The sequence below is a fragment of the Syngnathus acus genome, chromosome 12 (assembly GCF_901709675.1).
Source record: "Syngnathus acus chromosome 12, fSynAcu1.2, whole genome shotgun sequence".
In the NCBI taxonomy this organism is placed as follows: Eukaryota; Metazoa; Chordata; class Actinopteri; order Syngnathiformes; family Syngnathidae; genus Syngnathus; species Syngnathus acus.
Genome location: NC_051097.1, coordinates 3,533,628 through 3,546,964, shown reverse-complemented (window position 1 = coordinate 3,546,964; position 13,337 = coordinate 3,533,628). Strand labels below are relative to the sequence as shown.

Sequence of the window (13,337 nt, the reverse complement as noted above, 5' to 3'; positions counted from 1 at the left end):
AATGCACAGAAAAATGTAAAATTGTAAATGATGTAAAAAAAAAAAAAATTGTTCATAGTTTGTAGATACGTTAATTTATTCTTTTCTTCACATGTACTGAAAAAAATCTTATAAAAAGTTGTTTTTAAAACTTGTTGGATCTCATTTTCACCCTTTCAAGACCTACAATGAATCAACAGCTTGGCTGATGGACAAAATAAGGAAGAGTTACATCATAGATTTCACACTTCTAGAGCAGGAACAGCCAACTTAATTTTGCTAAATCGGTTTTATTTATAGTACCTCATTTGCACTACCATTGCCAAAGTAGTTCTACTGTACAATGCACATTGACAAGTTAAAAACCTCTAAATATAAAGACACACTCATACTTAGAGGGCAATATAGTCTGAGACAACTTCCATCACTTGTTTTCTGTAATGTTCCTTTACTTTGTTTAAGCCACAAGCTGGTTGGACTGAATGTGTAATGGCATTCAGCACACATATGCTAAAAGTGAAGGGGAGGAGGTGATTGTAACAGAATTAATAGGCAGAGTGCAGAGCAGAAGTAATCAAAGATTTATGCACATATTGTAACCCCAGTTATCCCTTTATTTTAGCGACACAACCCTACACAATTCAGAGCTGCAACACAAGTCGGATCAGTTTCTGCTATACTTTCGTGGAAAGGTGACAACGCAGAAACAGTCTCCAGCCATGATCTGTAGTAGAAGAGAAAATTGCTGTGACATTCAATTTGTTTGGAGAATGACCTTTAAGTACCTCCTGCCGCATGCCAGAAGTGAAGTCAAGGTGTTGCCATGGAGATGAGAAGTTATGCAGAGTATTAAGTCACTCCAAAACTCTGGCAAACCGAACAAGCTGATTACACAGTTTTGTAAAAAAGGTTACAGATTTTCTTAATGACATTTGATAAAATGAAATCAGACACTTTCATGATTACAAACACATGCAAACAGCATGTGCGCCTGCACACAAACACAAAAAAACGGAGTTTAAAAGTGAAGATGATACATTTTTAAGGTAAGATCCAATCTGTGTACGTTTCTAATAATTAATGATCTTGAGGTCTTCAAGTAATAAAACTGAAGTGTTTAAGGAACAGAGACACTCTGTCCATAAAGTGGACATGCTTTGAGGGGGCAGGTGTAAGGTTAACTGAATCCATGACTGATGTCATGACTTGATTTTGTTGAACAAGGGATTAGAAGAGTAAAAATGTATGCCGTCAATACTGCATTTTGATCATGGGCTGATGGACAAACTAAAATCCCATCCGCGCCTTCTTTTTCTTTGGTTGTGAAAACAGGCGCCCCAGAGAACTCTGGGAGAGGGACTGGGAGGAGTGAGCCAGAGGTCCAAGTGACTGCTGCTCTGCGTCAAAGTAGGTGTCGTGTTGTGCGGGATCGTCCTGTAAGCACAGCAGGAATGATTAGAATAGGCAGAATGTATCGCATTCTTTTTGTCCAAAAGAAGATACACCTTTTCAGGTGAGGAGGATACGGCTTCTGGTGTGCGCGACTGCAACCGAACAAAATCCCGGACAAATTTGAAATTCCCCCCGGACATTTTTTTGTAGGTCTCAAAAGTAGGACACGTCCGGGAAAAAGGCGACGTCTGGTTACCCTAGTCTGGTCACATATCCGTCCGCCCAGCCAAGCGGTGACGCACAACAGCGGTCTACAACCCTTTCACTAAGTTAGAAATCACAAAAATCCATAGACGTCTCACCGGACTCCAAGCCCCAGGGTTCAAAGCTTGTGCAAAAAGTAGCCGCTTATAGTCTGGAAAATACGGTAATTGTGATTAAACATGGCTCTCAAGCTTGTTTCCTCACTACAGTAGCGAATCCAGTTTAACACTTGAAAAACATCCAGGGTTTTTTCCACGTACTGTACAAAATGTTCTTAAACAAATTTAAATGTGGACATAAAAGTGAACCAAGAGAACCACTCCTGCCTTGTGCTTTAGCCACCAATTTACTCCAAATACAAATACTGTGCAGCTCAGCCTCTGGCTACCAGTGATCGTCATGAGGACATTCAGGCTCCAAACATCAAACATAAACAAATTTTGAAAAGATAATACAGTGTACATGTGTTGTCAGAGGCAATTTCTAAACAAACATTTTTATTGTACAGCTGAACCTCGATTTTACGAGCTTCGATTCCAGGTGACTTTCTGTCTAACGCAGTTTGGTCGTGGATCCCGATTTTGTTTGCCGTAAATACATTTTTGTGGCTCCAAGTTTTTTTTTTTTTTTTAAACGATTTACAAGACTTTTGGAGTTAACCGGATTTCAAAATTCTTGACCCCAAAGTCCATGTGAAATCGAGGAACTGGGTTTGTGACTATGCAGTGAAAATGCATGTCCCCAAGAGACAACAGTTGAGAACCACTGGTCTATTTGATGATTGTACAAGAGCAACCAACACTGAGGGTTTGGGGAAAAACACAATGATACATGTCCAGGTTGAAACCAGTAGTGAAAAATACAGGTACCTGCGATCCAAACAGAGAGCTGAGGTAGTCCTCTGCGGGGCGTTTGCTTCTCCTCTGGCTGGATGGTGTGGAGTCCAGTTGAGCAGATCTTGATGAGACGATTGGAGTAGGAAATGTGGCCTCATTGATCGCAGTGACGGGTGTCTTGGTTATTAGCGCTTCACTTTCTATCGTGCCCTCAGACTGCGATAATTCTGTCTCCACCCTTTCCGAGTCTGACCCCACCCCTTGGCTTGCAGCAGAGGACCAGCCCGTCCAGTCGGAGAAATCGTCCAGCTCTGACTGGTAGGTGACTGATGAAGTGAAGCTTTCAGAGAGCGCTAGCCGTCGCCCGCCGGATCGCATCCTCGCCTCCCTTTGCCTCCTCCTCTTCCTCCTGAGAGCATTCATCTTTTCTTCCCTATTCAGCCCCAGCCGATCTTTCCACCAGGCTCGCCAATTTTCCTCGCCTTGCCAGGCCAGGGTCAGACGTCGACTGAGATCGTCAACCCACGCTCCCGTGTCCACCTGGTCTGGAAACGGCACCACTTCCGGAGGCTCGGAGGTGGCGGCGCTTCTCACCAGCAGGGAAGGGTCAGACATGCACACACTCAACTGATGTCTCATGCGCGTTACGTGGTCATCTTGAGACAGTTCTCTCATTTTGTTGCAGGAAAGACTAAAGAGACTACTGGGATCACATGTCATTTGGCAGCGCATACGGTCCTTTTTGTGGCTCTTGTGCATTAGTTTTTGTAGCCAGCGTTTCCACGTGCTGAGAGCATCCTCACTGAGTTTTACAAACGTCGGACAGTCAGGTAGATTAGCATGAGTAAAGTTAGGGCGCGTCTCTTGATTGCTGCTTGGCTGCTCTGAATCATTGGCTGCCGAACTGGTCCCATTTTCATTTTCTGCATTCAATCCTGGATCATCATTGACATGTATCTGGAGGTTCAACCTTTTCAAGTTTTGGCCTTTCCCTCGTGTCTCTGAATCCTCAGAATCGTTGTCCGAATTGTCCAATCGAAGTTGTTTCTCTGGCGTTTTGGTCACAAATGTGTGAAGCATTATGCCCCGAGTTGGCCCGATTATGTCCTCATTGCTGGATGTTTCAGGAACTGCTTCGGAGGCATTTTCCAGTACTGGGTTTCTAGGTTGGGCTTTATCCTCTGAGGCTGGGGCTAAAGAGGCATCCAGATGCTCATGTTCAAGAATCTGATAGAATATATCACCTGCTTCAGTCAATTGTAGCACATAGATGCAATCATTATTTCCATCTCTTGCAGTCTTTTGGATACAGGTTAGACCTAAAAATGTGAAAACATAAAATGTTGAGTTTTAACAGGACCAAAATGGCTTAGGGCGTATCAGAGCCACTATTTCGTTTCATTCAAGATGTTTCTGATCCAAATAAAATCTGTTGCAATTGTTTTTGTTTGTTCAGACACAGTCTTGTTAATTGCAAACATAAAAAAAACACAGTCCCTCTGACCCGAGGCTCTTATTCTTTTTTCTTTCCTTTAGGAATGACCTTTATTTTTTTTGCAAGGGTATTATTAGACAAAATTGTGACAATATAAAAAGATGAAAATTTGATTTTCATACCGAGTCAATAGTTTTGATTTCTTAAACTCGCATTGTGGAAAATGTGAATTGAAGAAATTCACATTATACACATGTTAGGAAAATGTATATATATGTTATCATGCGTTCTCTAATCAATGCTTTACCGCAATATTACTGCAATATATGTTTGCTGTTTTGCCTTGCTGTTTTTATGATGTACCACAGAAGAGAAAAGGTACGGCTGGGCCAGGAGAGAGGGTACAGCTGGGTCAGACAGGACGCAGCTGATAACTCAGCAAAAAGAAGACATCTACCGAGACAGTTCCTTCTTAACAAAGACCGCTTTGTTAGACAACATGCCTCATTGCTGTCTTGCACCTCAGATGAACCTACAAGTGACCATCAAAGTCTGGGTTTTCCAAACTATCTTGATCGTAAGATTATGTTAGTGCGTATCCAGTAATAAATAACCTAGCTTGTCTCATCCTACACAAGGTCGTAAAACATCCCTTGCTATGTTTTGACTAGAGCTCAAGGGCTTTCTCTTCTCGACTCAAACTCCTCTTTTCGTCACGTTCTTATTAGTATGTAACACCTGGTGATTTTTTGCTTACGAGGCAAAACCCACGTGCTCCCCCCTTCCTTTAGGGGCTTTTGTCTCATAATTGTGGGCAGGGCAAATCCAAATAAAAAGAGCGGGAGTGTACACAGATATTTAGTGTAGTGAGATTGTTGTAAACTATCTGTACTGCACTCCTCGCGAGAAAAGACTTGATATTCTGTCTCACTTGTGGTTTGTTTGCTGTTGCTCTTCTCTTAATAGTTGTTCAGTCAGCGAATTATACCTGACACACAATATGAGTGTATTTTCCTGTCTAAAAGCAAAACGAAATTGTTTTTAAAACAGCTTTGCTGTAATTTTATATTAAAAAAAAAAAAAAAAAAAAAGAATAAAGATTGTTTAAAAATGATTCCACTAAATTAACAGACAACAATTTTACTAATGGATTGATTATTTACACCAATTACCTGCAGATGGTGAGGACAGTCGGTTCGATGCTATGTCCATGCGGTGCGGGATCTGGACGGGAAGGTGTTGGAGGCTATCACAAGGCCGAAGGAGTGCCTGAGGAGGACCCATACTGATGCACGGTTCTGCTCTGCCACCTGAAGTTGTAAACACATGTAGATTGTTAAGCAGCTTGGGAATTGACCTAAAAATGATGGACAATCCCCAGTCATCACAAACCTGAATACTGCAGCTGTGTGATTTCCTGAGAGCACTGTGAACCCAGTAAAACTTTAGTGGTTCCTGCTCCGCTCCGGGATGAGGATCCACCAGGAAGGACATGACAGAACACTGGTGGGAATTGCATCATGTGATCCATCTTCAGCACTGGTAAGCAAGGAAATCGCTCGTCCATTATGTAGGTTGAGTACTAAGAGTGAAATGGAATGACATGTAGCCTTAATAAATTTAATGTCACACAATCTAAATGTAACAATAAATATACATGTCATATTTGTAGTGATTATTAGACAATATATAGCAAGTACAATTGAATTCAGGCAGCCTGCAGCCTCTTTGATTATGTAAATAATTGATACGTTAAAGAGAGACAAAGTCCCAACCATGACGAATGTTTTACCAGGGAAAAATAAAAGGAGTATAATTGGTCACAGTATAATCAAAAGTTGCTTGAGGCTAAAAAGAGTGATACAGTAAATAGTTTGTTGAGGAGCAAAAAAAGAAAGAAAGAAAAAAACAACAACAGGTCAATCTATCTTTGGGACTAGACATAACATGACTAAAACACCTCTAGGGAGAAAACCAAATTTTCTCCCAGGCTAAATCATGAACCAACTGCATCCAAACGTCTTCAATTTGAAGTGGTGGCTAAAATTGAGTACTCATTGCTGTACCTGAGTGTTGACAAGATGGTGAAAAGGGTGAACATCTGCCAGATATTTACTGAGGATAAGCCTCTCTCCACTTCTACAGTCTGCAGTGTTGCTGATACGAAACAATGTGTGATTGGAGGCAGGACACGCCTGGAGAAACGTGGAGAGAAACAAAACAGGCTCATTGAAAGAGTAGTACAGTAATCCCTTGTTTATCGACGATAATTGGTTCCAAAACCACCCTACAATAAGTAAAAGTAGGGTCACCCTCTCATCATTTTATGTGTCAATAAATGTATATGAAACCATTTAAGTGCATGTTATTATTAGAACACTAAATAAGAGTTCCAAACATGTAAATAATACATTAATAGTATAAATAAAAGACAGAAAATATTGGATAAATATTGAAGATATAAATATACGTGTGTGTGTGTGTGTGTGTGTGTGTGTAACATACGTATGTAGATGTGACGTTCTGTTGTTAATCTTGGTTAAACAGGGGCCTCTAGTGGCCACAAGTTACCATAGCAGCGCTATGCGCATTTTGTAGATGGATATGTAGCTAAAGTATACATACTGTAAATATGATTTTAGGACTCTTATTATGATAACAACTTTATAACAAGGTACAATACTGTAAATATGTTTTCAGAAGTATTTTATTATAACAACTTCTTTTATAACAAAGTACAACACTGCAAATATGTTTTTAGAACTCTTTAAATAATATGATGCCGTTACCAAAGTGTGCAGTGTTACGTGTATTTCAAAATGTTAAGTATTGTTTAATCTCACCCTGATATCGCAGAGTTCTGCACCAGTCCTGTCAGCGTAGACGATCACCCGAGGATGGGCAGAGAATTCACACCAGCGCCATGATGACTTAGCATTGAAGTAAAGGTTGCTGATGTCTTCCCAAACCTTTTGGATCCTGACATAAGGTGAGGAACAAAAAGAAAATCTAGCCTCAATTTTTTTTTTTTTTTTTTTTTTTTGCTTAAGCCTGAACAACACAGGTCTCTTCTCGATGAAGAATTTCGCAAAAAAAAAAATGCTCTTACCCTTTGCCAACAGTCCACAGGTTTACTGTTCCACTTTCACTTGCCACCAAAACTTCACCTAGAATGTGAGGACTAACAACAACAACTTAATTGAGATGTTTTTTGGACCCTTTAGGCCGTATTGCATTTTGGTAACTTACCTGACAGTAATACAAGTGGCAACATCTTTGGTGTTAACGACTTGCAACAAATGTGGTTCTTCGCGCTCACTAAATCTCCAAAAGCCACAGAAACGATCTGACCGCGCAGAAACACAACCTACACACAGAAAGGTATCAAACGGTGGTTCTGTGACGTACCGATGACTGAAATGGTTTCTCTGCCTTACAAATGTTGAACAAAGATGCTGAGCTAATCTGCCGGATGGGGCCCTTCAGTTGGAAGTGGAACGGTTTCCTTTTGCTGGATTTCAAAGAGAAACATTTGTCTTGGTGGTGTTCCCACTCAACTCTGTGAAAGTCTGAGGTATTGCTTTAAGGATGATCAGAACACAGTTCGAGCATTTTGTTGGGTTGAGTCATAACTCTGATTGGAGCCATCAAGTGTCAAATGAAAACCTTAATGGTTCTGTCAGTGGCCGAGCTTTTCATTAGCTAGAACAGTCAAATAGGCTAAACCTTTTCTGAGTACACAAAAATAGAACAAACGGAATAGAGTGAAACCTCTTTATAGTCTGTCTTTAAAAACAAACATTACTCTAGCCCTGATCGTCACAATCCACTTCTAGCTTTCCTTTCTATGATCAAATAAAGTAATTGAATGTTTTAAAAAAGAAAAAAAGGCGTGTTTATGTGTATATTTGGTAATGCTGTGAAGAAGTTAAGTTGATGTGACAAAGATTTTTGCATGGCGTGGCCTAACATTCGAGGTTGAATCCAAATTGCATGAGAAACATTAAAACGTTACACAATAAGTCTGGCAAATTTAAATCTGACAAAATGCAATTGTTAACTGCCATCAAATTGAACTAAGACATTGTTTTGCTGAAGGATACTGAGGCGGTCCATTCCCTGGTTTCCAGGAAAGAGAAGGCAGCCATTTTGAGAGTGTTCACTTTGTGAGAAGGGGATTAAGTTGAGTGCGCCCCCTGTGGCTCCTTCATAGAACAGCCGGCGGTCTCTCTGCTCCGTCAGTTCCTCGTACAACAGAGAACCCAGGAGCTCTGGCGGGACAGTATGCACGACATCTGACATTAAAGCACTGTACGCCTGCAGTGTACTGGAGGAACACGACTTGTGACATCTGAGAAGTGACAAGAAATGTCATAAAACAACAGTCAGACATTCACAAGTGTTTGCATTTGGAAAGCCTATATATTGTGGCACTTACATTGGCAAATTCAGCTTGTCAAGGAACCGTTTTATCTTCCATGTGTGAACTGCATCTCTGCGTTGACGCTGGAATTTACACACATGCACAACGCAATACTAAGTCCATCACTTATTTTCTTCCCTTCAAGCAAACACACAATTAGACAAGAGTTTACGCCAAGCACAGCACTCAACAGAGGCTCATGAGACACTCAGCTTTTACCAGTTCTTGGTGAACACAACAACATTTCCATCATATTGATGAACCGTGGTTGAATACAGTGTAGAACATCCCAGTGCTTTAAAGCAAACTTCAAACACGCAGCTAGTTTTTGTTTCTTTAAGAGAGCAACGGCTTCCTTCTTGGTGTTCTCCCATGAACATTCTTGTTGAATGTTTTATATATGGTGGAATTGTCAACAGAGATGTTGACAACTTCCAGTGATTTCTGTGTCTTCAACTGACAATCCACGTTCAGTTTTTACCTTGTTTTATGCTATTGCAGTCATGTTTACAAGATGGTCATTCCGTGCTGAATTTTAGTTTTTTTTTTTTTCTTTATAGGTTATTCCAATTTATAATAACTGCTTGACCTATAGCTACCGTATTTTCCGCACCATAAGGCGCTTCGGGTTAAAAGGTGCAGACTCAATTCCGGGGTCTTTTCTGTAGTTAATCCACACATAGGACGCACCCCATTATAGGGTGCATGCATGCCATGGCTTACCGTTAAAAAAACGAAACAAAAAAAAAAACTCACAGTACAGTACTTTATTATACTATTTATTGTACTCACAATGTTAATTAATATTAATGCGCAAATCCATCAAAATCCTCATCTTCCATATCCAAATTAAACAGTTGGGCAAGTTCGCCATTAGACATGCCAAGTTCCCTCGTCATTGTCACGGTGCTCTTCGGCAATGATCCCGGCTTTCCAGGAAGCTTGAATAGTGCCTCGTAAGCATGTCTCTTTGTCTATGCCATTTTAAAGGGTCCTAATGCTGTTTTCTTTGCACAAACAATAGTATTTATTTATTAATGGCGGCGGAGGCACGTGCTCAACGTTTTACGTACAGTCCTCTAAATGTTTTTTTTGCCCCGATCTACGTAAAACGTGATGTCCTCTAATCGGTTCGTCGGGTCTACATATTACGCCTGTATATTACGGAAGCCACACAAAACAACTTTACAGATTTTGGAATTCAGTCCACACAAAAGGTGCTGGCCGGCTGACGTGCCCACGCGTGAGGGCATCCGCACAAGACTTTTTAAACACTTTATTGCATTTTAAAACTGTAGATCGTGGACTGTAAATTAGTAACTCAATCGAAGCTACTTAATTTAGTCAGTGATGGGAAATAGATTAGTTTTTTCCTATTAACAGTTTTTTTTTTTTCAATAAAAGCAAACCCACCTTTTTCATTCCATATTTAAAATAGAAATTGTCCCCGAGAACTTCACTGATGCACCCAAAGGCGTCTCGGCAATGATCGGAGTAGAAGTTTTGCATCTAGAAATAACATATTTAAAAAAAAAAATAAAAATAAAATAAATAAACATTTCAGAATAAACAAGCAAGATCCAAGATCAGACTCACATGCTCTGTGAAGTCGTGCGGATCTGGAGGAGTTGAGGACCAAATGAAAGCTGGAAATTTGATAAAAACAAACATGATTTGAACAAAAGATTTGGTAATTCAATACATTTGCCCGATACAGGAAAAGACTAGTTTCACTCATTCATTTATCTTCCGGAACGCTTCTACCCACGAGGGTTGCGGGCATGCTGGAGCCTATCCCTGCAGTCTTTGGGCAGCAGGCGGGGTACACCCTGAACTGGTCGCCAGCCAGTTGAAGGCATTCATGCTCACAATCACACCAGAGGGCAAAGTTGGAGTGGTCAATTGGCCTACCACGCATGTTTTTGTGATGTGTGAGGATACTCGGAGAAAACCACTTATTCAAGCATGAGGAGAACATGTTGATTAGTAGACAGATAGTAAGATTTTATTGGCATTGTAATCAACAAGGTTATGTGGTGGTTAGTTTAATAAAGTGTGCCAGATGCTTAATAAAGCAACCAGGTGGGGGCGCAAATGGTCACAGCCTAACTACTGTATCGTACTCAAGTCAATTTTACTTGCTACGGTCAGAATTTCATTACTAACAGAAGTATTTTTAATGGATACTGTGGGGTTTTAATACAGTAACAGAAGGGTACCAACACATTTGTCCATGTGTGTAGATAGCAGCTGTAAGGTCACTTACAGTTGTTTGGTTTGAAGAGGGGAATTGGTGCCGGTTCTGTCTGACGCCATATCTCCCCCTTCACCTGATGTCTAGATGTAAAGGTCCAGTTGCTTGGAGGATCAGATCCACCCTAAAATCAAAATGTGCTTTTTATTTTTTGGTGTAACAGACACAACCTGTGGTTCAAAGCGACGTGAAAATACCTCGTGATTGTATTGTCCGTTTTCAGTTATCTGTACTTTGAGTATTTACTGTACTGACGACGTTTTTTTATCTTTTAAAAATGTGTAGTTCGACTTACTTTTAAGAGTCTTCTTCAAATAGTTCGAATTTCTAAAGTACTACAACAAGTAACATTGCGATGTCATGTTTTGCACCGACCCTCACAGTTCCCTGACAAAAATAATCAAAAATATCAAGACAAATGTCCTAAAACGACGCAGTAACAATTATCTCTGGAACAAATCTTACACCGCGTTTAGAATTAATTGAACCCAACATAATTGTTCGATGCATTCACAAACCTGAGGTTGGACCTGATCGTAACTGCCCCAAATTCCAGCACATGGTTTCTGCGTGCAGCCTGGTGGTCCATTGTTGTAAAATGAAGGGAACAGCTGCTTTGGGAAGCTATAATCCATTCTCTTTGCATTAGCCGATTTGCGAGATGTCCTGAATGCGAATGGTGACAGGTCCCACGTTGTGCAAAAGATCAAGTCTGAACATGTTGCTGCATCAGATTCGGCTAATGCTAGCCTTTTTAGTTGCAGCTCGGGTTACATAAAAGTGGCTTCTTGTTCCCCGATCGAATTATCACGATAATCAATCATTAAATTAAACCTGATAAGAAAAAAACAAAACAAAACTGTTTCCAATACGTCAAAACTTGAAGCATGTAGCTCAACATTACATGGTCAGCACGTGTGTGAATAGAACAATCAAGTTTGCATTTTCCAAGCTTTGAAAAGTGGTCTACTTCCGGTAACATTTCCCAATAATTTACAAGTACCGGAAGTATATGTGTGGCTGACACAATAAAAGCATTAACCACGACAACGCTGTTTTTAGTGGGTGACGTCTGGTCACCCTAATCGGGTATGTTCATACACGGTGCAACAAAAATGAATAGAAATAAAACACTAATATTTTCAGCAGCACTTTTTAATTATCTAAAGCAATAACAGGCTGATGTATATTTAAACTTATTGTAGTCCACTGTAATATACACAATTTTACTATAAACAGCACTATAATATAGGGAAAATGTAATCCAATAATGACCAAGATGTCATGCATGTTCAAAATTTAGTATATATATAATTTAAAGGAAAAACTGTTTTTGATTGTTTCGTCAGGATTCCGTTACTTTTTTACATGCCCTGCTGCAACATATTCACATTGCCATCCATCAATTGCAATGGTCTCTTCTCACTGCACTATTGTTTTCACAAGTAGAGGGGGTGCACCGTTCCTGGAGGTACTGCAATACCAGGTCGATGCGTGGAGTGGACGGAGCAAGCCCCTATTCCATCTCCCTATTCCAAAAATCAATTTAATATATGGTCCCCGGATAGGGGACGTATCAGATATTAAACTGATAAGAACAGATACTACACTTGATCTTAGCCAAAAGGCCGAGAAGCGATAACACGAAATGCCCAAACGGGGCCGAGGTGATGTCCAGCACTACAACTTTAAGTGAGAGTGACAGACGTCACCTCACGCAAAGAACACATATTTACACGCGAAGACATTTTAAGTGAAACGAGGACAGTTGTGCCGTTTTGGGGCCTATAAAAACAAATAAATATTGAGTCACTGCTGGGTTCTACAAGTCACGTGATCTACGGTGGTCCAATGAAAAAGCACCATGAAAGTTATCTTTATTAATGGCATTACAATGTTATTTGACACTCAAAGAACCCAATTACAGGTGTTCACGAATATTACAAACACACGGTGACTTGTAATAGGACAATTCTGTTGCTTAGCATGCTACAAATGAAAAGAATGTTCGGCTATAGCTCGCTGGTCACGTGATCCAGCGACATATATTCTGTTATCTCGTTTAATCGCGTGAAGACAGATATCATTTGTAAAAGTTTACAAATAAATTATCATTCAAGAAAAAGGCAGTTTAGCTATTTTAACGATGTTTGACGATAATGACCAGTCAGTTTATTCCACACGCCAAATCACACTACTTCCTGTTTCCTGTTAAGTGAAGTGTTATTAAGAGCGCCACCATCGCGGTGGAGGCGAAATACACTCGTACCTCGCAACTCGTTTTCACATACTGTAGGATAATAAATAAACGCATCCAAACTTTACAACAAAAACGTACATATTTGTTATCAAATGTCAGTTTAAGTTATATCAGTGTGACTAGCGCATGTACGAGGTTAATAATGGTAATTAGTGTGCGATGGCAATCGAACAAAATCCTGGACAATTTTGAAATTCCCCCGGACATTATTTTTTGTCTCAAAAGTAGGACATGTCCGGGGAAAAGAGGACGTCTGGTCACCCTATTTTAGGCACCCTTATTCAGTTGCAGTGCACCCAAATATTGACTGCAAATATATATTTTTTTCAAAATCAGAATACATGTTGACTAGAATAAAAGAGTCTTTCATTTGACCAAAAATTAAAAATAGGCTAATTAAATTTGCGTTTTTACTGCATGTTGAATTTGGAGGTAGCGGACAGCCGCTGAAAAGCCAAAATCAAGATAGACATCACCTTACCAGCTCTTTGTTT

The 13,337-nt window shown here is 40.1% G+C and overlaps 1 protein-coding gene, 1 long non-coding RNA gene and 1 other non-coding gene across 3 annotated transcripts in view; 1 reads left to right on the top strand and 2 right to left on the bottom strand.

Annotated features, from left to right (window-relative positions):
- Positions 1-249: 249 nt before the first annotated feature.
- taf1c (TATA-box binding protein associated factor, RNA polymerase I subunit C) lies at positions 250-11,543 on the bottom strand. The gene is made up of 15 exons (XM_037266357.1): positions 11,102-11,543; positions 10,596-10,707; positions 9,926-9,975; positions 9,743-9,838; positions 8,345-8,412; positions 8,010-8,257; positions 7,344-7,475; positions 7,156-7,273; positions 7,016-7,087; positions 6,750-6,885; positions 5,973-6,101; positions 5,299-5,488; positions 5,079-5,216; positions 2,505-3,790; positions 250-1,413 (listed from the first exon to the last, which is right to left on the bottom strand). Exons 1-15 carry the CDS (start codon positions 11,216-11,218, stop codon positions 1,267-1,269), a joined length of 3,039 nt encoding a protein of 1,012 aa, XP_037122252.1. The 5' UTR covers positions 11,219-11,543; the 3' UTR covers positions 250-1,266.
- The window catches only part of LOC119131779, a 25,975-nt gene continuing 21,562 nt past the window's right edge, over positions 8,925-13,337 (top strand). Inside the window, exon 1 of the long non-coding RNA XR_005099712.1 lies at positions 8,925-8,965. This is a non-coding gene — a long non-coding RNA (uncharacterized LOC119131779). The remainder of the gene's footprint in view (positions 8,966-13,337) is intronic.
- Positions 12,033-12,223, bottom strand: LOC119131966. The gene has a single exon (XR_005099757.1). It is a non-coding gene; the product is annotated as a U2 spliceosomal RNA (small nuclear RNA).

Coding starts and splice junctions, on each gene's coding strand:
- taf1c (XM_037266357.1), bottom strand. CDS start 11,218: ATGGATTATAGCTTCCCAAAGCAGCTGTTCCCTTCATTTTACAACAAT. Junction 8,413..9,742: donor TTAAATATGGAATGAAAAAG/GTGGGTTTGCTT, acceptor TGTAAATTCCAG/CGTCAACGCAGAGATGCAGT. Junction 7,088..7,155: donor GCCACTTGTATTACTGTCAG/GTAAGTTACCAA, acceptor TGTTGTTGTTAG/TCCTCACATTCTAGGTGAAG.